Source organism: Mustela nivalis (assembly GCF_964662115.1).
Source record: "Mustela nivalis genome assembly, chromosome: 15".
Classification (NCBI taxonomy): domain Eukaryota; kingdom Metazoa; phylum Chordata; class Mammalia; order Carnivora; family Mustelidae; genus Mustela; species Mustela nivalis.
In genome coordinates, this window is record NC_139034.1 from 2,836,138 (window position 1) to 2,857,724 (window position 21,587).

Here is a 21,587-nt window from a genome sequence, read left to right on the forward strand (position 1 = left end):
AAGGAGGTCAATCTACCATTTTTCATCTGTGACCATTTCTGCACCCATTTTGGAGTCTCTCTGCATGTTTCCCCAAACTGCTTTTGGTAAGGGAGGCCCCCTGCTCCTGTCTTCCCACAGGACCCCATGTTAGGAGTCCTCTAGGGAGATCACACACCACTGTTAGCACAGTGGGAAAACCACACTGCCCCTGGCTCACAGAGCTGCCAGCTAGAGAAGGTTCTGGATGGACTCGTCCATGCTAAGAAGTGGGAGATCTGCCTTCTACCCCGTTCAAGTCTTCCTGACACGAGCAAGAGTATTAAACCCTTTGGCTCAGCCATTACAGTCCTTCCCAGACATCCTAGCCAAGATCATTCATCCTTAATTGTCCCTCTCTGTCGTGCTTGGGCTGGTAGTTTGTTATATCTGCCCACAGCAGCGTTTTCTGTTTCCAAGAATATCTCTGAGCGTTCCTCCTCAAGAAAAGATAGTTCTTAGTGTATTCAGGCCCCAAGCAAAAGTTTTTTGTTGTATTTTTGCCATTCTGACAGCTGTGCCTTCCAGTGCCTCCATTCTGGAGAAGTGGAGAGATGTGGATGGAGGAGAGTTGGCATCATTCTAGGATCTGAAGCATCTGTCTCTGTTTTCTTTTGCAGCAAGCTCTTGTCATTCGAGACTCAGAGAAGACGACAATCCCGGCAGAGGAGCTAGTGGTGGGGGACATAGTGGAGATTAGAGGAGGAGACCGGATCCCTGCAGACGTCAGGTTGTTGTCTGTTCAGGGCTGTAAGGTAAGCACCAGAGGGCACCCCAAAGATCACACTCATAACTAGTAGCTATTCTGTTGTCTTCCTAGATCTCAGTGTTACTGGGGCAGGGAACAAGATGGCCAGCCTTGAACTTTTTTCAAAATTTCTTCTAGGTAGATAACTCATCTCTCACTGGAGAATCTGAACCCCAGCCCCGTTCCTCTGAGTTTACCCATGATAGTCCCCTGGAAACAAAGAACATTGGTTTCTATTCTACAACCTGTCTGGAAGGTAAGTCTGGCTGGTTCCCATGACTGCATGCACCACCCATATCACCTCTCCCCTACAGGCTTTATGCTCTTGTCTCTTTAGCATATCTTGCATGGAACTGAAGAGCCCAGAGAACTTTGTAATGTGTGCTAATTGATCATGTAAACCAGCAAAGAGAGGACTGTAAGCAGGCTGTGGTTCCCTCATAGCTGAGGATCCCCAGAATAAAATGTCTATTTCACCTGTAGGCACAGCAACTGGCATGGTCATCAACACGGGTGACCGCACCATCATTGGTCAGATCGCCTCACTGGCTTCAGGAGTTGGAAATGAGAAGACACCCATTGCCATTGAGATCCAGCACTTTGTTCATATTGTGGCAGGAGTGGCCGTCTCCATTGGCATCCTTTTCTTCATCATCGCAGTGTCCCTAAAGTATCAGGTCCTGGACTCCATCATCTTCCTCATTGGCATCATTGTGGCCAATGTGCCCGAGGGTCTCCTGGCCACTGTCACTGTGAGTCCGTGCTGCTAGGTGGCCTTTCCCCTGACCCTATTAACACACAGCATTCTGCTGTGCTGGGTGTGTGCCCACCATACACTGCGAGTCTCCTCCATCTTCAGGGTGACACTCTTGTAAGGGGACACCATGGGACATTCTGAATAGATTGTTTCTTAAACAAATGGAACTGTGATATTTTTAACATTTTTAACACTATCCTAGAAAACTTTCTATTTTCATTTTTAGGGGCACTATCTGCAAATTGCATATTATCTTCCTTCTTAAAAACTAGATAAGATTAAAAAAAAGATCTAGATAAGACAGATGCAAACCACCACTTACAGATTCTCAGGAAGTCTGACACCTTCCCTACAGTTTCACATTTCTTAAAAAGAAAAAGACTCTTTGGCAATTTCTACAACTGAGGAACTTAGGCACATTGTTAAACTCCTACATTTAATAAAAGGAATATGGCATATATGTAGGGATTTATGTGGTTTATCAGCTACTTGGTCAGCTTTGCCACATCTATAACAATACCTCCATCCTGAAACCAGCTTGAGTTCGAAATGATGATTTTTCTCAAAACTTCTTCCTCTCTCTCTCTCTCTCTCTCTCCTGTCTAGGTGACTCTGTCACTGACAGCTAAACGGATGGCCAAGAAGAACTGCCTGGTGAAGAACCTGGAAGCAGTGGAGACCCTCGGCTCCACCTCTATCATTTGCTCAGACAAGACTGGGACTCTGACCCAGAACAGGATGACCGTGGCCCATCTGTGGTTCGACAATCAGATATTCATAGCTGACACCAGTGAAGACCATTCAAGTAAGTCTTCTGGAACACTCAGTGTGGCTTGAAGCTGTGGACTCGAGTAGAGGGGGCTGAGCAGAACATGGCATCATTGGTGTGCAGACTCAGAGAATTGGTTGAATAGTATGGATATTAGGTCCGGCACCCACAGCATCCACTGTTCTATTTTCCAGACCAAGTCTTTGATCAAAGCTCTGGAACCTGGGCCTCCTTATCAAAGATAATAACATTGTGTAACAGAGCTGAGTTCAGTCCCGGACAAGAAAGTGTCCCCATCATGAAGGTAAAGCTTCAGTATCACTCAGTCTTAAATCACAGCCTGTTTGAAGTCATTTTCTCTGTTTTGATTTGGCTCTTGATTTAAATCTCTCCCACTGAGTAAAGTTTGTACGAGTAATAGCAAGTCTGACTCACAAGACCTGCAGAAAATTTTCATTACCCTTATTTGCTTTGAGAAATCAGAGATGTATGAAAGTCCTCAGAACATTGATTTAGTTCTATTGAAAATTCTCATTCCTGAAAATGAATGTACCTTTAAGTTACTTTCCTTTACAAACTAAGTAGATATAATCGAAGTTTCTTTATTACATAAATGCCATTCACTGACGTTTAAAATATAATTGGCAGGAAATAGAAGGATTGACCTTAGAACATCCTCCTGGCACTCCTAGATGCAGCGCTAAGGGGCCCTGGAATGTTAGAATATACAAAAACAAACTTCTTTTCTTTCTCCCCCTTCTTCCTCCCCTTCTTCTCTCCTCTCCCCCTCTCCTTTCCTTCTCAGTCTGTCACTGAGTCTATCTTCTCTGGGATTTTCTATTTGCCATCTGTTTCCTTCACTGACTCTTCCTTTTTCTTAGACTATTTGTTTGGTTGGTTTTCTTTCTCTGTCAGACAGCTCATCAGTTCTCCTCCTGGCCCATGATTTCTCTGTCCATAGCTTTCAAATCCTTATCTCCAATTCTGATTTTTCACCCAAACTCCATGGATCTCCAGTTAGCTGTGTGTTTCCACTTGAAAGTTTTGCCATGCTAGGCTTTCAACAAATTATACATGCCACCTTCCACCTGTACCCAGCCTGGCTCTAAATCATTATCTTGTCCCTTTTCTATTTTTCTGTGGCATAACCATTTTAACTTCCTATCTAGTCCAAAACTTTTGGAAGTTATCTTTAACTTTCTTCATTACTAATATCTAGTGAATCACCAGGTCCTATTATTGTTGCTTCAAATAAATACATAATTTTACTTTTCTGTTATTGCCAGTACCTCACATCTAATTAATTATAACAACCTCTTGATTGGCCTTCATGATTGCGGTTTATCCCTCCCCCCGGTCTTTCTTGCATACCAGGAATTTTCCTTAAGTACTTCTTTAGATGGACCGCTTCACTTAACTTTGCTCAAAAACTTTCCATGCATCTGTTTTCTGCAGCTCAAGCTTTGGACCTTGTCTGCCTTTCAAGGCCCTCTCTATCTCTGCATCCCCCATTTCCACCTGGACGTCCAGGACTTACAGTGGAATTCTTCCAATTCATGCCTTCATTCATGGCATTCTGATTTCCAGAAGGCTTTCTTCTTTTCCTTTCTGTCAGTTATCCACCCATCTTTCAAGACTAGTTCGTAGCAGGTTCTTTCATGCAGCCCTCCAGGTCTCACAGAACTCAGACTATTTTGAATTACCCTAATGCCAGTAAGCACCATCATCCAGTTTAACACCTCCACCATGGTTCAGTCAGTGGCTCATTGTGGTGCTATCATTTGTTAGATACTGAGCTTAGGCCATCTGCTGGCTCATTTAAAATAATCATAAAAGAACCAGATTATGTTAAAACAAAAAACAAACAAACAAAAAAAACATTATGTGCTACAAATATTTGTTATCTCTTGATTCTCAGAGAGTTGTGGTTGGAGATGCCTCCGAAACTGCTCTTTTGAAGTTCTCAGAGGTCATTTTAGGTGATGTGATGGAGATTAGAAAAAGAAACCACAAAGTAGCTGAAATCCCTTTTAACTCAACCAACAAATTTCAGGTGAGTTTTTCCTCACAACTGAATCTTTATTACCACAAGAATGGCATTTCTACCTGTAAGTGTTCTCTGGTTAGTATGTATTTTGAATGATATTTGACTTCAAAAGTAGCCTTCAGGGATACAGGTCCTGGGCATCTGGTATACCCAGAATAGGTTTCCCTTGCTGGCTTCTTCCCCTATGCCAGAAATAGGTAGAGAAAAAAGAAAAGTGAAGATCTTCTCAGGGCCTGGATGTTCCTGTGAGTGATCAATCTACATTACATCCATCCCCCACTCCCACGCATATGCCACCTCCACCACCACCAGGTACCATTTGCACAGATGAGGGGCAAAAACCACATCCTAAAGGATAAATGAAAACTGGGGGAATGGGGAGAACTAACATTTAATGCTCCCTTAGTCTGTATCTGGCAAGTTGCATACATTCTCTCATTTAATCCTCACGATAAGCCTGAGGTGGGAGTAATTAATCTCAATTTCTAGGTGAGGAAACAGGCCTTTAGAAAATGTTGATGTGACCAGAGTTCCCAAGCATCTAAGTGGCATAACCAGCTTTCACATGTCTTTTCAACTCCCAAGGCTATGCTTTGTCTACTACAACACAGAAGCTGAACAGTGTAGCTTGGGCCTTGTGAGTAAACCTTGCCCTTTGTGAAGACCAATGAATAGTCTCTCAGATGACTGTTACCAGACATGCTTTTTCTAGTTCTGCCCCATATGCAGTTGACAGGGACCTCCTTTCTACCCATTGCTCAGGAAGAAAATGGCTATCATTGCCTATCTGTATTCACTCATTCCAGACCAGCCAATGGTCAGCTAGCTACATCCTCCTCAGAGTGGGACAAATGATAGTTTGTAGCCTGGTTTACTGCTGCAGGTGGGACTTCCCTTAGACCAAAGCTGAGAGCAGGCCCTTGTGACTTGGTCTTTGCATAACAGGAAAGTATATAAATAAGATAAACATGGTTGTTTAAAAGTTTCTGGTGTTTACCCTCACATTTTGTTTGGACGGCATTTAGGATTGGGAAATAACTGTTGCAAACATCTTTGTGGATAACCAGCCAAAGAAGAATTGTAGTTAGCCAAATAGACAACTAAAAAATGTATGAAGTAAAATATTAAAGCCAGTAAATCAGATTTCTTGTTCAAAACAGAAAGGAAAATAGAATGAGTAATGATCCTTATATAACAATAGTAATGATAGTTATTATATGCTAATTTCTTCATGTATTCAATCTCTCAGTTCTCTCAACTCCATAAGATTGGGAATGAGGAAACTGAGGTACAGAACATTATCCCACAGCTAATAAGGGCCAGAGCCATAATTGAATGGTCTTCTAATCAGGGATAAGACTCAGAATCATGCTGGGGCTCCATCTACTCTAGTAAAGAATTTCCTCATCATGTGAGAAATGAGGAAAAAGCAGGTTCCAAGAGGCCTCGTCCTAAATGTTGAAGGGGAAAGTAAGCTACCCAGAGTTAGGACTACTCTGATAGTCTGATAGATAGGAGGACTTCTATGGTTTCCTGCAGAAGAGGCCAAAGAGCCATTTTGGAGGCTGTTAGTGCCATTTTATATCTACACATAAGCAACACTCAAAAAAGAGTCTCCTATGTTGTGACCTTGGAAGGTCTCTGGGGTATCATTCAACTAAAGGAAACAAAGGAGAAAGTCTGTGTCTTACTGATTTTAGAACAGCAATTCTCCAAACTGAGACCAGCTCATAAAAACATTTCTAATAGTTTGTGGCAAACTGGAAAATAAGGATGGTGTTTTATGAAGTTTTATATAAGGATGAATGTATTTAATTTAAAAGATTATCCTTTATATGCTACTTGATTAAGATGGGAACTCTGGAGCCGGCTAGTCTGAATTCAAATCCCAGCTCAGCCACTTATTAGGGCCAGTTAACCCCTTGGTGCCTCAGTTTCCTTCCTTGTAAAAGGTAATAATAATAGTACTCACAGCCTTAGGGTAGTTTCAAGAATTAAATGAGTCAATGTGTGAAGCACTTAGAAGAGTACACACTATAGGGGTGCCTGGGTGACTCAGTGGGTTAAGCCTCTGCCTTCGGCTCAGGTCATGATCTCAGGGTCTTGGGATCAAGCCCTGCATTGGGCTCTCTGCTTAGCGGGGAGCCTGCTTCCTCCTCTCTCTCTGCCTGCCTCTCTCCCTACTTGTGATCTCTCTGTCAAATAAATAAAATCTTTAAAAAAAAAGAGAGAGAGAAGAGTACACACTATAAAAGTGTTTATTGTTTTATTTTTTAAATGTTAAAATATCCTATCTTTGAGGAAATAATAGTAATAATAGATGGGAAGTTTGGGTTTGGTTTGGTTAGATAGTTGAGGTTTTTTTAATATGTTTACTTGGCTATTAAAATATATATATACATTTGCCCTCTACTTTTTTATATTTTATTGTGCTCCACTTTGGTATGCAAAAGGCTAAGAACTAGAATTTAGAATCAACTGATAGACCCACAATGGTAGATTTTTTTTTTTTTTAAGTAACATACTGATTGTCTTTCAAACACTCCAACTTCCTGAAATTCCTTCCAAAAGTTTAGAAGAGCACCTGGTATATAACAACAGCGTCCATAAGACTAAGCCATTTTATATAAAGTTTTGGGGTTGTTTTGTTTTGTTTTGTTTCAGATTTTTTTTTCCAATTACTTTATTAGGATGACTCTAGAAGTAGAATCAGTAGGTGAGAGGATTTTTGATATAAAATTGTGTTACTTAATTGTCCTGAAAGCCTATATGTAAGGGTGTCTACTTCCTCCACCCCTATCATTTTCTTTCACTACCAGGCAGTAAAACTGGATTGATTTGGAGACAAAGGGGCATAGGAACTCCTGCTGCCCTCATGCCTGCTTGAACTCAAAATAGCTTGCTACCCATGATAGGGAGGTAGAGACACCAAGCAAGACAAAGTGGCTCATGGTCCCTTAACTCCCATGGGCACCCCAGATCTGGTTCAATACACAAGACTTCACAGCACAACAGCCACATCTAGCCTCCGTAAAGCAACTAGTTTCTGTTTGAAAGATGAGATCTACTTACTTTGGATTCAAGTTCAGGGTGCCTAAACTGGACCAAGATTAGATTTCCACATACTACTTGACCACAAAATAAAAAGGATAGAACATGCCTGTAGTGAACACTCCTTTTCATGTCAAGGGTAAGTAGTCCATGAGAGAAAGGTATATCTTTAATCTTTGTTAATTAAGAAATTGTCCATTTAAGGCCCTTATGAGTAAGGATGGTGTCATCATCCAATGGCAGGGAATATGTTAACATGCTCAGTTCCTTCCCTCCTAGCTCTCCATACACAAAACCGATGACCCCAATGACCAGCGCTTCCTCCTGGTGATGAAAGGGGCTCCTGAGAGGATCTTAGAGAGGTGCAGCACCATCATGGTCAATGGCCAGAAGCAGCCTCTGGACAAGAACACAGCCGAGGCCTTCCACACAGCGTACATGGAGTTGGGAGGCCTGGGGGAGCGTGTGCTGGGTGAGCTCTTGGTGACAGAACCCTTACCTAGTACCTGTTGGGTGTGAGGCTTTATGCCAAGTCAGGGCATAAGTGGAGACAGCCTTATTATCTAGCTGTAAGTAGCTATGGCATCCACATGAATCATAGAAGAATATGATAAATATATAGAAGTACTGAGGAGGGTGGGATTGCTCCCAGATAAAGAATATCTGGGAAGATTTTGTGGAAGGAGTTATATTTTAAACTGGGCCTTGCACAATAATTCTTGAAGGGAGGTGAGGGAAAATATTTGAAGTAGAGGGAACAACATAGGCCAAAACACAGAGTTAGAAATGGATGGGATGTGTGCCCACATTGTGAGTGAGCCAGTCTGTGTGGAGTGTGGCAGGTAGATGAGATGACATAGTTCCTAGGAAATGGGCAGGAAACATAGATTGGAGGGCATGATATGGAGTGCCTTATGTGGGTGAGGAACTAGGGTTTCATTCCACAGTCAGAGAGCCACAAAAGGCTTTGTGGTGAGTGAACCAAACAGATTTACAGAGTTTAATTCTTGGCAGTAGCAGGGAGAGGAGAGGCATGGGTCTCAGGAGGAAGTGGCAGCCCTCATTGAGGTAAAAGAGGGTAGGAATTTGATCCAAGGCACTCATAATGTGATGGAGGGGTCAGACACAAGACTTCATGGAGGCAGAACAGGTAAGACTTAGCAACTAGTTAGAGGAGAAAAATAAGTTAAAAATAATGTTGAAGTTTCTCACTTGCCTATTAGGGAGAAAATACTGCCAGTAATAGAGACAGGGGTTGTCGGAGGTGGAGGAGAAACCATAAAACTACAGCCACTGGTAGATGCCTAATTGTGGTAACTTAAGTGGTATGTTCTGTCATGAGAATCTGGGTTGACAGAATGGCACCTGTGAACTACAGAATATGAATTCAGGGTAACAGAAGTTCACAGTTGATGATACGGCTCATTAAACATCATAAAAGTTCTTGCCAATAGAGATGGAATCTGTGGAATGTGTATTTCTAAAGGATATTTGGGCTTGTAAAGCAAATGAAATAATTAAATGAGGTGATAATGCTTTAAGCATGTCTTAAATAGCCCACAGCACCAGGTAGTGTTTTCAATGCAGGACTGATACCCATCTGACAAGAATCGCTCTAGGAACCTTGTGTTTGCCCCCTCAGACTCTGCGCTTTACTGAAATGTGTAAGGCAGTGGGGCATGCTGAGAATAAATTTGATATAAAAGTTGATGAGAAAGCCACATGATCTTAGGGGTCCCACCAGACACAGGAATCCCTTCTACCTTAACCTATGAAAAGCAGATGTCTTCTGAGTAACAAAAGGTTCTCCATTCCTAATGGCCTTTCTCTCACACTTTCCTTGATTAAAGACCAAGCTTCATACCCTTCCCTTGGTGTCCCAGATTCTTTCCCCAGTTTATATAGTAGCACATGCTGTTTTCTCTGCCTCAGATGGCCTTCCCATCCCTAACCCTCCCTTCTCCCTGAAAAACTTTTAACTCTTTTCTCAAGAGTCAACTCCCATGTGACCTCCTTGGGGAAGTCTTTCCTGATTCCCCAGGTGGCTCTACCCTATAACACTCACTATGCTTTTTTATGTTTTACCTCTTTATGTCTCTGTCCGTACAGTAAACTGAGACATCTTCCGAGGCTAAGGCTACCCCCTCTTAGTTTCTATATCCTTAGTACATATCAGAAAATCCAGTGGGCACATAGTAAATTACCTTTTGAATGAACTATATCCTTCCTAGGGGTGCCTGGGTGGCTCAGTGGGTTAAAGCCTCTGCTTTCGGCCCAGGTCATGATCCTGGGGTCCTAGGATGAAGCTCTGCATCGCTCTCTGCTCAGCAGGGAGCCTGCTTCCCTTCCTCTCTCTCTGCCTGCCTCTCTGCCTACTTGTGATCTCTGTCTGTCAAGTAAATAAATAAAATCTTAAAAAAAAATACGTCCTTCCTAATTACAGCTTGCATGTTGAAATTGAAAGAATGAAACAACTCTAGTATACTCTCAAGTATTAGTAAAATAGTAAAGGAGTGTGTGAAAATGTTCCTCCTTTTATTTCTTACCAAATTTCATTGACTCCCAAATTCATGTGCATTCCAGGTTTCTGTCATCTCTACCTGCCAGCAGACGAGTTTCCAGAAACTTACACATTTGATGTAGATACCATGAATTTTCCCACATCTAACCTCTGTTTTGTGGGGCTGTTATCAATGATTGATCCCCCTCGGTCCACTGTACCTGATGCAGTCACCAAATGTCGAAGTGCAGGGATCAAGGTAGGAGTTATTATCCTGACTTAGGAAGTCCTCCCTTTATGTTATCTAAGGATGTTTGTCATAGGAGATAGTATTTAAATCTCCGATAAATATCATAATACCCTTCTTTTTATCTCTACTTTCACTATACTAAAATTCTAGTAATTGTCCAATAAAGGCAAAATATTGTGTCTGTATGGAACAAACCACGATAGTAGCCGTGAGAACACCATGAATTGACTTTATCTTGCCTTAGACTATGATAGACAATAAAAGGTTTTATTACTTAATCTTAAGGTTTGGCCTCCAAAACCCATTTGCCTTCATATTACCAAAGCCAAAATAATTAATTCAATTACCATGTTAATAGCAAGACTGTCGAATCAACATGAAGCTGTCTCAAGTACACGTCCACTAGCCCTTTCACAAGTAAGGTAACATCCAAAGGAAAGGGCCTCCTCTAATGTCAGAAAAGGAAATGAAAGAAGCTCAGAAGCAAGGACAGAGCCAATGAGATCAGTGTGTTCTTCAGAGACAGTTTTGTCTTTGATCTAAAGATCAAGAACTGCCCATAAGGGCAAACCACGATAATCACTAATATTCTGGCCAGCCAAGTTTCTCGTTGTCCACATGCCTTTCTCGTTGTTTGTGTTCTAGGTTATTATGGTTACAGGTGATCATCCAATCACAGCAAAAGCTATTGCCAAGAGTGTGGGTATCATTTCAGCCAACAGTGAAACAGTGGAAGACATTGCAAAACGCCTCCACATTGCTGTGGAACAAGTTAACAAGCGGTAAGCACAGAACCAGTGTAGCAGAAACTAAAGTTCTTATTCAATTCTTTATCCTTGTTGGCTCTAAAGAGCTGTGCTATTTGGAGCAAATCCTCTATTTGCCCCACACTCTTTCAGGGTAATGCCTGGCTGGTACCATGGTACCACTGGTATCATGAAAATTACCTGTGATATATTCCTTATATGAAATTTTAAAACCTAAAAACCCAATGGAGCAGATCTGAAAACTTCAGTGCCACATTCAGAGTGAGAAAAACTGAAACAAAATGTACATAAAATTACTTGCCATTGATCCAGTTGTCTAACCAGGAACATTAAGAACCCTCTGTGTTTGCTTATTTTAAGTATTTGTTCGCTTGCTTCATAATGTGTAGCTATATGAACATACAGTTGTCTTTTTTATTCAGTAGTAAATAGAATGAAAGCTTCCTGAGGAAAGACTCAGTTTTTCCTTCTGTCTCCTAACTCTTGTAGTCATGTCTGTCCTTTAGTCCATTTGTCCATCCATTCATTCATGTGTTAACTTCTTTCAAGAATTGTTTTTTTCTTCTTGTTGTTGTTTTAAAGATTTCATTTATTTATTTATTTGAGAGAGAGGGAGATCATGCATCAGCAGAGGGACAAGAAGAAGCAGCCTCCCTCCTAAGCAGGAAGCCCAAGGTGGAGCTCAATCCCAGGACTCTGGGCTCATGACCTGAGCTAAAGGCAGACACTTAACCAACTAAGCCACCTCAGTGCCCCTCAGCAATTAATTTTTGAGTGCCCACAATATACCAGGCACTGTCTTGGACACTGGAACTGTAGTAGCAAACAGACCAGACACTATCTCTACCCTTGGGGAGCTTTCCATCTAGACAGAGGGACAGAAAAACAAAAGCTACTTCTGATGTGATAAGTACAGTGAAGGACACACAGAGGACAAGGGTTCAAGCAGTGGGAGGAGTCCAGAGTCACCTGGACTGTTGACAATTTAAATGATTAAAGACTCCAAAGTCTCAGTGTAAAAATAAATGTCATTGGCTTTATTATAATTTCATGAATGTGGGGGGAAAAGGGAGAAACCAATGAACCTCTTCTGGTTTACCCAAGCATTTATACTCTTCAGAATACAGATCTGTCAGTTAATAAATTATTACCAGGGCAACAAATTACCAATTAAGACAACCACACAGAATTCTAGCTTCTGGGCACAACAATATCTGAAAGTCTGAGAGTATTCCAGCACTCCTTTGTGTAAACAACATTCATCGACAAAAGATTTTTGGAGCTTTTCTTAACTTATTTTTTTTTAATTATCTAAATTGAATTAGCCAACATATAGTACATCATTAGTTTTTGATGTAATGTTCAATGATTTATTAGTGCTCATCACATCACGTGCCCTCCTTAATGCCAAAAATAATAGGATTATACATAGCCATGTAACTCATCTCACTGAATGGGAGATGGGATAGATAACATGGACCTAAAAAAGCTCCAAACATGGGATGCCTGGGTGGCTCAGTTGGTTAAGCTGCTGCCTTCAGCTCAGATCATGATCCCAGGGTCCTGGGATTGAGTCCCGCATCGGGCTCCTTGCTCAGCAGGGAGCCTGTTTCTCTCTCTGCCTCTGCCTGCTGCTCTGCCTGCTTGTGTTCTCCCTCTCTCTATCTCTCTGACAAATAAATAAAATCTTAAAAAAAAAAAAAGCTCTAAACTAAAGAAAAAGGAGTGCAGTGTTTTGTGAATAGAGTGTATAAGCTAAGATTTGAAAACAAAAATGTGGAGTGTTAGCCAAGGGAAGGTGAGGTGAGAGACATGCATGACCGGAAAAGGGGAAAGACCTGTGAAGGCCTGAGGGCAGTGGAGAGGGTGGGGCACTCAGGGCTGGGAGTCCCACGGGCTGTAGGGGAGAGCCAAAGGGTGAGGTTCAACAGCAACAGCTGCAGCTGGGCTTGCAGAACACCTTGGGGACTCTGGGGTCTGCTCTAAGCACAGTGGAAAGCCTCTGAAATGGTTTAGCAGGGAACATCACCGTCAGATCTGCATAATCAGTAGTTTCTAGAACCTTACTTTCATCAGCAGCAGACAGCAGTTTTCCCCAAAAAGGACCTCAATAATTGTTCTGCCTACACAGCTCATTGTGCTGTAGACACTATAAATCGGAAATGAGCAACAACAAAGAATGCTTACCATGTGTTTTGACATAAGCTGAAGTCTAGGACCCAAAACATACAAACAGGAAGGTTTTTTTTACCCTCTTTTTACTCCTTAAGTCAAAATTGCCCCACAGATGCTCCCACCCATTTCTACAAGCAAAAGGCTACTTGGCCTATTCTGATTGTATATCAGAAAATGACCTTCCTGTTTCACCTTAGTTTACTATCTTGAAATGGGGACCAAAGTGTTCCCAGAACTCATAACCCCTATCTTCCCACTAAAGTATTAGTATTAGTACTAAAGTATTAGTGTCAAGGACATTGGGTTCCAGGTGAAGTCAAAGAGGCTTCAGCCTACTTCCTGCCCAGAGCAATGTTTCAGCCTAAGATCCAAGCTTTGGCCTCACTCAGTTCCTTCTGGCCCTTCTAGGGACGCTAAAGCTGCAGTGGTGACTGGTATGGAGCTGAAGGACATGAGCCCAGAACAGCTGGATGAGCTCTTAACTAACTACTCAGAGATCGTCTTTGCCCGGACATCCCCCCAGCAGAAGCTGATCATTGTGGAGGGCTGTCAAAGGCAGGTGGGTGGTCAGCAGCACCCAGAGAACCTTTCAGGTCTGTCACTGTCCTGTAGGGAAATGCAGGGCTGAGATTTGGATCCCAGATCAGGGCTATGACACTTCTTAAACCTCTCGAGAGATAATTCTTTGCCTATCTTTATAACCTTACATTTCTACACTCTCGGGGCTGCCCCTCCACCCTTCTTTGAGAGCTTCCTGCATACAGGGCTTTCTGACAATGAAATATTTTTTTCTGTGGTAGGTGTGCATATAGAAAGATTTGAAAATGTAAGATACAGAAGAAAAAATTTAAAGACAATATATAAAAGATCTACTTTAGTCTGCCACATACAATGGTTTTAATTATGGAACACATCTTGTTAGGAGTTTGTTGTTCCTGCTTCTGAGATTTCCCAGCTTTATCTTCTCCCAAAAACAGGCCAATCATCTCAGTTCCAGTTGGCCCTACATCTGGAGGGAGGAAAGGGAGACTATGTTGATCTTCCTTCTCTATGACCCCTTAGATCTGCTGATTCCCATTTTCTCATGTGTCCCCATAGAATGCAGTTGTTGCTGTGACAGGAGATGGCGTTAATGACTCTCCAGCTCTAAAGAAGGCAGATATTGGGATTGCCATGGGGATAGCAGGTTCTGATGCAGCCAAAAATGCAGCTGACATGATCTTGTTGGATGACAACTTTGCATCCATAGTCACAGGGGTGGAGGAAGGTGAGTGAGGTCTCAAATGGTCTTACGAAGACAGGGGTCACCTGGGGGGATCGAAAGCAAGTCCTATGAAAGCAACATCTTTGCCTAGGTCGCCTGATCTTTGACAACCTAAAGAAGACTATCGCTTACACCCTGACCAAGAACATTGCTGAACTGTGTCCCTTTCTGATCTACATCATTGTTGGGCTTCCCCTACCCATTGGCACCATTACTATCTTGTTCATCGACTTGGGCACAGACATAGTAAGTAGCACTAAAGGGAACAGATTCTGATAACTGACCCAGGAGATGTAAACTTTGGGGCCATTACCTTCAAGGGTGAGGAGATGGACTAAATTAGTGCTCCTCAAACTTCAATGTGATGGGGCCAGAAGTTCCGCATTTCTAACATGCTTTTAAGTGATGCCAATTCTGCTGGTCCACCAGCCACACTTCAAAGCAAAGGACTAGAGAGATCTCTCAAATGTTTGGAAGTTAAAACCACTTCACTTCCAATAAGAGCTTTTCAAGACATGAGTTCTTAAGCCTCCCACCAGCATATGCCATTGGTCAGTTTCAGCTAACATGCCTCCCTTTCCCTTTGAGAAGATAGAGCTATCACTTCATAGCCCCTGTAACACCAGGGGCCCAATGGCCTATGTGATAACCCACAACTGCCCCTTGTCAAGTCAAAGAATCTGTGATCTGGAAGCCCGTCACCTACATGCAGTTAGAAGTAGAAGGTATTGACATGTGATCAGGCCTCATTTTGACCTACAATAATATCACCCAAACCCTTCCTTCTTCTGGTATGTATCCATTTAAGAAAGTATCAGGACAGTTACCCACATGGTTCCAGTTTATGTAAGCAAAGGGGGAAAAAGGCAACAGTGAGCGAGCTGAATTCACAGTGAGGATGCTCCAAATGGCCACCTCCCACCCTCTTATTTGATACAATACCCAGGCAATCAACACATTGCAGAGAGACAAAAGATATCTTTGCCTTAGAGGGGAACTGGGATCCTCGGGTTTACAGTCAGATCATTTTCCAGGCTCTTTCAATTCACTTCTTTTTCTCCACTGCAGTGCTTCTCACAGTGTGGTTCAGGCATCACCTGGGGAATTGTTAGAAACAGATTCTATGGCTCCAGCTCAGACCTTGGGAGAGACCCCAGGTGGGAGGTGGGACCCAGTGATCTGACCTTTAACAAGCCTTCCAGGTGGGAGGACCTCTGAGAGAACCAGTGTGTTCCAGTGGCATGCCTAAGGAAAAATCTGCCTAGAGGGGAAACAACATGTTTTATAGTTAGCATCTTTAGAACTGCCAGCACATGGTGATAATTAAAAAAAAAAAAAAAAAGATTGATTTTTAAAGCAAACTTTTTTTTTAAATTCTCTAGAAACAATGAATCCCCATTGCCTACACCCTGGATAGACCAGTTACATAACCCTACCACCACCACAGTCTACCCACCTCCCACCCTGAGGCCCATGGTTATGCCACTGCCATTATCGCTCTGTTGGTATAGCACAGTGTTTCAGGGCTAGGCCTTACGGACTGTCTCCCCTCTAGATCCCCTCCATTGCCTTGGCTTATGAGAAAGCTGAAAGTGACATTATGAACAGGAAGCCTCGCCACAAGAAGAAGGACAGACTGGTGAATCAGCAACTTGCCATATACTCTTACCTGCACATTGGTACGATGAAGCCATTGCTAGCCTATCAGATAAAGGACCACCCCGAGAATTCATTCCAGTCACAGTCAGAAACTGTTTTTCCTTGGAGGCAGGGTTGGGATGGGATGGGAGGAACCGAAAGGAAAGTGAGCACAGGCGCAATTCTGAAGTCATGTATAGAACATCTGTCCTTACCTCTTGTGCTTTCAGGCCTCATGCAAGCTGTGGGAGCTTTTGTTGCCTATTTCACTGTGTATGCACAGGAGGGCTTTAAACCCAGCATTCTCATTAACATCCGGGTGGAATGGGAAGATAGCAATGTGAATGACTTGGAAGACAGCTACGGACAACAGTGGGTAAGGGAAGGAGGCTCTGCCTTCAAAGTCCTGCTATTTCCCTCCTCTCACTGCCTTGCTAAGAGTGATGCAGAGATTTCATTTCCCTGGACAGCCTTGATGAGACAGAGAAGGTGGAAGTTTTCTTAGTTAATAGGGCTTATGGGCCGCTTTGTTATATTGGTTTGGCCTTTGCCAGAACTCAGCCTCCTCTCTTGAATTAGATGCCTTGAGCTCACTTTCTTACATTGGCTTTGCAGTTGATATGGATGAGTGACAGGTCCAACAATATCCACAGTGGGGCCAAATCAATTAAGTTAGCATCTTCACTACTCAACCGAATAAAGAAAAAAAAAAGTTTCTTTCCAAACACAAGGAGGTGATCCTCTGTCAATCTTGGTGAGTAGGGAAGAGAGTAAAACTTCACAGAACTACATTGAAATATTCCTGAAGTTTTCCCTCTGGGGTTTCACAGTCTCCTTTTTGTCCATTGACAGACATGGTACCAAAGGAAATACTTAGAATGGATGGGCTATACGGCTTTCTTTGTTGGCATCATGGTCCAACAAATAGCAGATCTAATCATCAGGAAAACCAGGAGGAACTCCATCTTCCAGCAGGGTCTCTTCAGGTACTGCCCACATCCAACCTGGTAGTTCAGCCTTGGGAATTCGATGCAGTAATGATGAGGGTTGGGCCTTTAATTCATGAGGCCTTGACTCCCTTGATTGTGTGGTCCTATGGCCATGTGAATTCAAAATCTGTTTGTCTTTTATGTTTCTTGTAGAAATAAAGTCATCTGGGTGGGGATTGCCTCACAGATTATCATTGCATTAACCCTCTCCTATGGGCTTGGAAGTGTCACGGCCCTAAATTTCACGATGCTCCGGTGAGTTCCTTTTAAATAGTAGACAGGAAAGAGCCATCCCTGTCTGAGCTGTCACAGCCTAAGTAAATATTAGGATTCCAGTGGGTTTTTTTCCCCTCAGGCTTTCAAATGAGATAAAACCAAATTGGCTCTATTTTAGTCAGAGATTTTGACCTGTGAGTTTTCCCAGAAGAGGCAGTGGGTCTTCTAACACCATCCCATCTCTACCTTCATCCAGTAGGCCACTTTGAAGGCATATATTACTTCTACCAAACACAGTCCAGTTTAAATAAGAAGCTTGCCAGTTTTATGTTGTATAACCCAATGGATGTGTTGTTCTTTCCAATAGGGCAGAGAAATGAACAAGAAGCCCTCTGTCCACTGGCAGGGTACTTGGCCCTTTCTTTGGATACATTCAGACTTACCTTCCTCCCTTCTGCTTCCAGGCCTCAGTATTGGTTTGTGGCTGTGCCATTTGCCATTCTGATTTGGGTGTATGATGAGGTGCGAAAACTTTTCATCAGACTCTACCCTGGAAGTAAGTAGTAATTGGATTTTTGAGACTCTGCTTATCTACTTCAACAGACTCCTAATTTCTCATTAACCTTTTTCTACCTCTACAGGCTGGTGGGATAAGAACATGTATTATTAAGACCACCCTATTTCCCAAGCCTCCCAGTGTTCTTCATCTTCTGGCTGCATCTGGAAGATCCCTGCAACAGCAACTTATCAAAATGCAGAAAGAGAAGGCAAAAAATAGTATGAAAGATACTTACTAAGGTTTTGTACTTTCAGAGATTCAGCTGTTTATATATGATTTGCCTCTTTATACCCATCTTCCTGTTCAAAAATAGGTGAACTTCAAGGGAAGAATGACATGTTGATATGTATATAAAGTTCACTCACATTAAGTAGTCTTGGGTAATCCAGTCACCTGTTCAGATATTCCTGCTAGATAAGATTGCTCAAACCTCCATTCCATACCTAACTAAAAGTCCAGTGACCTCCCTAGATACTCTGAATGGGACTTCATCAAGATCAAAAGCTTTTGCACAGCAAAGGAAATAGTTAACAAATCCCAGAGAGTTTTTAATTTCATAGTCACCATGCTTAAAAAAAGGTTACTTAGCTAAAGGTTTGCAAAAGGTGGAAGTGATGGCAGATCTACATCACAGCAATATGGGCAACCTCAGTTTTGACTTTCAGACATCCTTCTTAACTGTTCCCAGTCACCCACTGCATCCCTATTTATCCCATACCATCTCACCAGTCCTTTGGGGCCCTCCCTCCTCCCAGCTGGACTCCTCCCTCCACATCGCCCTCAACTCCAAAACTGAGCTCCATGTCCATTTTGCACAGCCCAGCTCCAGATGTTCTCCCAACCCAAAGAGGTTTTCATTTACCGTGATTCAGCCTCAATAGGGACGCACTGGGGTTTAAAATAGTAGTATTTATTTCATGTAAAATGGTTGAAAAGCACTCTCTGGCACTAATTTTATACCAGTTAAGTTTCATGCTTTAACTTCACTTTATTCATGTGTGACGCATACATCTATGTTGACAGCCCCCAGGAGGCCTCATTTTTAAGTAAAAGGTGTTTTATAAAACCCAGTCTAATTGTTGTATTTTAATTAATTTGAGTTTCTCTAGAATGCAGAGCATAAGGCACACAAAAAAGAGATGTGAATTCAATTAAATTTTTTTTTTTTTTGGCCTCATCATTTTGTTTTTCTATGGAAGGTCTAAAAATACAGGATTTACCTTCTGAGCTCCTCTCAACCAACATCCCTGCTCTGTATCCTGAGTCTGATGTGCCTACATTTTTAAGTTGGGATTTCAGGGGGAGGATACACCTTTCATCAGCAGCACTAGGGAAAGCAGTTTTCATAGCACTTGACAAAACCTGAAAATTGCAATTTTGTTAAACTTTCCCACTCCCTGGCCTACCCAATCACTTCTCCTCCATTACTCATTTAGATAAGGACATTCTGCTGCTGATGTCTCTAGGCTGGTGTCTCTGACACAGGAAGAGGGAGACACAGAGCCACAATTCTGTGGCGTTTTCTCAGGGGTCATGCTGAGAAGCATGAAAGAGGTCAGGGGCCATCGTTGTAACTTTTTGTTAATAGATTACAATGTACAGTGTGTATTGTATGTGTATATACAAGTGAACCATGTTGGTGTCCTCAAGGTCTTTCATCTCTATTTTCAACCACAATTAACACTGGGCTAATCTCACATCAGTAGTAGCAGTGAACTGGAAACACTTTTCAGGCAGCAACATTATGGGCTTCTCATTCCAGTCTTGACAAAGCAGCTAATGCTTTCTAAACTTCAACTAAGAATAATTTGTCCTCACTCTGTTTCTTGCCAGACTGTCTGAGTGCTCCTGGCTGTGACGGTTGGCAGCTCTCGGTCCTGCCAGAGCCAGCCAGGGAAGGCTTTTATAAATATAACACAAATCAAGGTTTGTGTTATATTTATAACACTTGATTTGGGATTTAACTTGAGGTTGAAAGGAGTAACATTTGAACTAGAAGTCTCTTCACAGAAGGAGTCCTGTCTGGAAAAACTCTCATATTACACATACCTACTCTTACAAAAAGTTGATCCTCAAATATTACAAACATAACTAATTTAAGGAATCCCAGAAATGAGACTCATATATCAAGTTGCTTTGTTAAGTGGTAGACAAAATAAGGCAATAAAGTCCCATGTCAAAGAATTGTTTTGTTTTGTCTTGTTTTGTTTCTTGGAGGGACTACTACATTGACCCACTAAGGATGGTCTAAATATGCTTTAGAAACAATAATAGAGTTAACTTTAATTGGTTTGGCACAGTAACTCAGGGAAGCATAAAGCTGGATTTATGAGTCTGTTTTTGTATTTTGTAATTTATTAAAAAGATTTTATTTATTACAGAGAGATCATGAGCAGTGTTAGTGGGAGAGAGAAGTAGGTACCCCCATGAGCAGGGAGCCTGATGTGGGTCTCAATCCCAGGACCCTGGGGTCATAACCTGTGCTTAACCAACTGAGCCACCCAGGTGCCCCAAGTCTTTATTTTAACTAATACATGTTTTAGTCTGTTTATAAAACTGCAGCTTGTCTTAGAAAATTTGGAATATCCAAGAATAAAAAGAAAATTAAAATCACCCTAAATCTTACTGTCTAGTAATATATCTAAGCAAAAAAGTAGTTATTTCCTTGGGGCTTTTCTATACATATGTTTATTTTTAGCCAAATTGAAATATGAAGTTTCCATTCCACCTTTTTATTTACCACTGAAGATGTGATTTAATGATTGTGCAGTATTGCATATTAAGAACACTTTAGTCATATCCCCACTGTTGGGTGGTTCATTTGTGTCTGAATACTCATCTTTTTCTAAAAGGCTGAAACTGTCATTAAATCTTGTTCTAAAATATCTCTGATTATTTTATACTGATTCCTCCAAATGGAGTGGAGGGTTGAGAGCATTTTTAAGAGTCTTGATACACATTACCAAGTTTACTTTCAGATAAGCAGTATCAGTTTACATTCCTGCCAGCAATAATAAAGTATTTATTTTGCCTGTCATAAAAGATATGAAGGCTCAGTCGACTATAAAAGATTTTTCTTCATTTAGCCAAGATGTACGGAGTGGCTGCTACACAGTGTGAGCATATAGCAGAGAATGAGACAGAATCATGGAGCCAATACTCCAGTGGAGGGGCAGAAAAAAAACAGAAATGGAAAAAAGGCTTTACGAGACATAATGAGGCTGAGACAGTAAGCTGTAGGATGGGGAGAGGTGGTGATCCTACTTTAAGTGGGTGGTTAGGAAAGTTCTTTTTGTGGAGGTGAAAGAGAAGAAGCAGTCATTGTCACCAGCAAAGAGAAGAGAATTCCGGGATGACCAACAGTGAGGTGTGGCAGGGACAGGGACAGCAACAGGAAGACTGGGTCATCAGGTAGTTGGAGAAATAGGCAGGAATCATATAGGATCTCATAATCCCTGGGAAAGAAGTTGAATTTCATTACAAATACAGGGTCACACTATTGAAAATTATTAATAATATCAGTGACTTGCTCCAGTTTACATCTTATGATCGCTTTGACTTCTGTATAGAAGACAGGAAGAGGAGGGCCAGGCAAGAATGGATGCAAGGAGATGAGCTAGGCAAGGAAAGCTATGATTTAGACTAGGCACATGGTGACAAGTATGAGAACACCTGAATGTGAAGCACCTGGCCCCTGTGAGTGTGTGTGTAACTTTAACTCCATAAACAGACTTCCTTGGAAGAATTTTTTAAGGGAGGTTACCTGTAGATGATCCAAATCAAGCCACTAGAAAGGCCACCAACTTCCCCAGCTGACTCCATGTTTATCAAAATGGGGG

At 42.0% G+C, this 21,587-nt stretch overlaps 1 protein-coding gene across 1 annotated transcript in view; it reads left to right on the forward strand.

Moving 5' to 3' along the window:
• Positions 1-19,932, forward strand: part of ATP12A (ATPase H+/K+ transporting non-gastric alpha2 subunit) — a 28,378-nt gene extending 8,446 nt beyond the window's left edge. Inside the window, exons 6-23 of the mRNA XM_082700923.1 lie at positions 639-773; positions 905-1,022; positions 1,250-1,518; positions 2,130-2,328; positions 2,487-2,596; positions 4,211-4,345; positions 7,670-7,862; positions 9,974-10,149; positions 10,786-10,922; positions 13,491-13,641; positions 14,181-14,349; positions 14,438-14,592; positions 15,902-16,025; positions 16,215-16,360; positions 16,837-16,970; positions 17,127-17,228; positions 17,654-17,745; positions 17,831-19,932. Of these exons, the coding sequence (XP_082557049.1) occupies positions 639-773; positions 905-1,022; positions 1,250-1,518; positions 2,130-2,328; positions 2,487-2,596; positions 4,211-4,345; positions 7,670-7,862; positions 9,974-10,149; positions 10,786-10,922; positions 13,491-13,641; positions 14,181-14,349; positions 14,438-14,592; positions 15,902-16,025; positions 16,215-16,360; positions 16,837-16,970; positions 17,127-17,228; positions 17,654-17,745; positions 17,831-17,859 (2,574 nt within the window). The 3' untranslated portion in view covers positions 17,860-19,932. The remainder of the gene's footprint in view (positions 1-638; positions 774-904; positions 1,023-1,249; positions 1,519-2,129; positions 2,329-2,486; positions 2,597-4,210; positions 4,346-7,669; positions 7,863-9,973; positions 10,150-10,785; positions 10,923-13,490; positions 13,642-14,180; positions 14,350-14,437; positions 14,593-15,901; positions 16,026-16,214; positions 16,361-16,836; positions 16,971-17,126; positions 17,229-17,653; positions 17,746-17,830) is intronic.
• Positions 19,933-21,587: the final 1,655 nt, after the last annotated feature.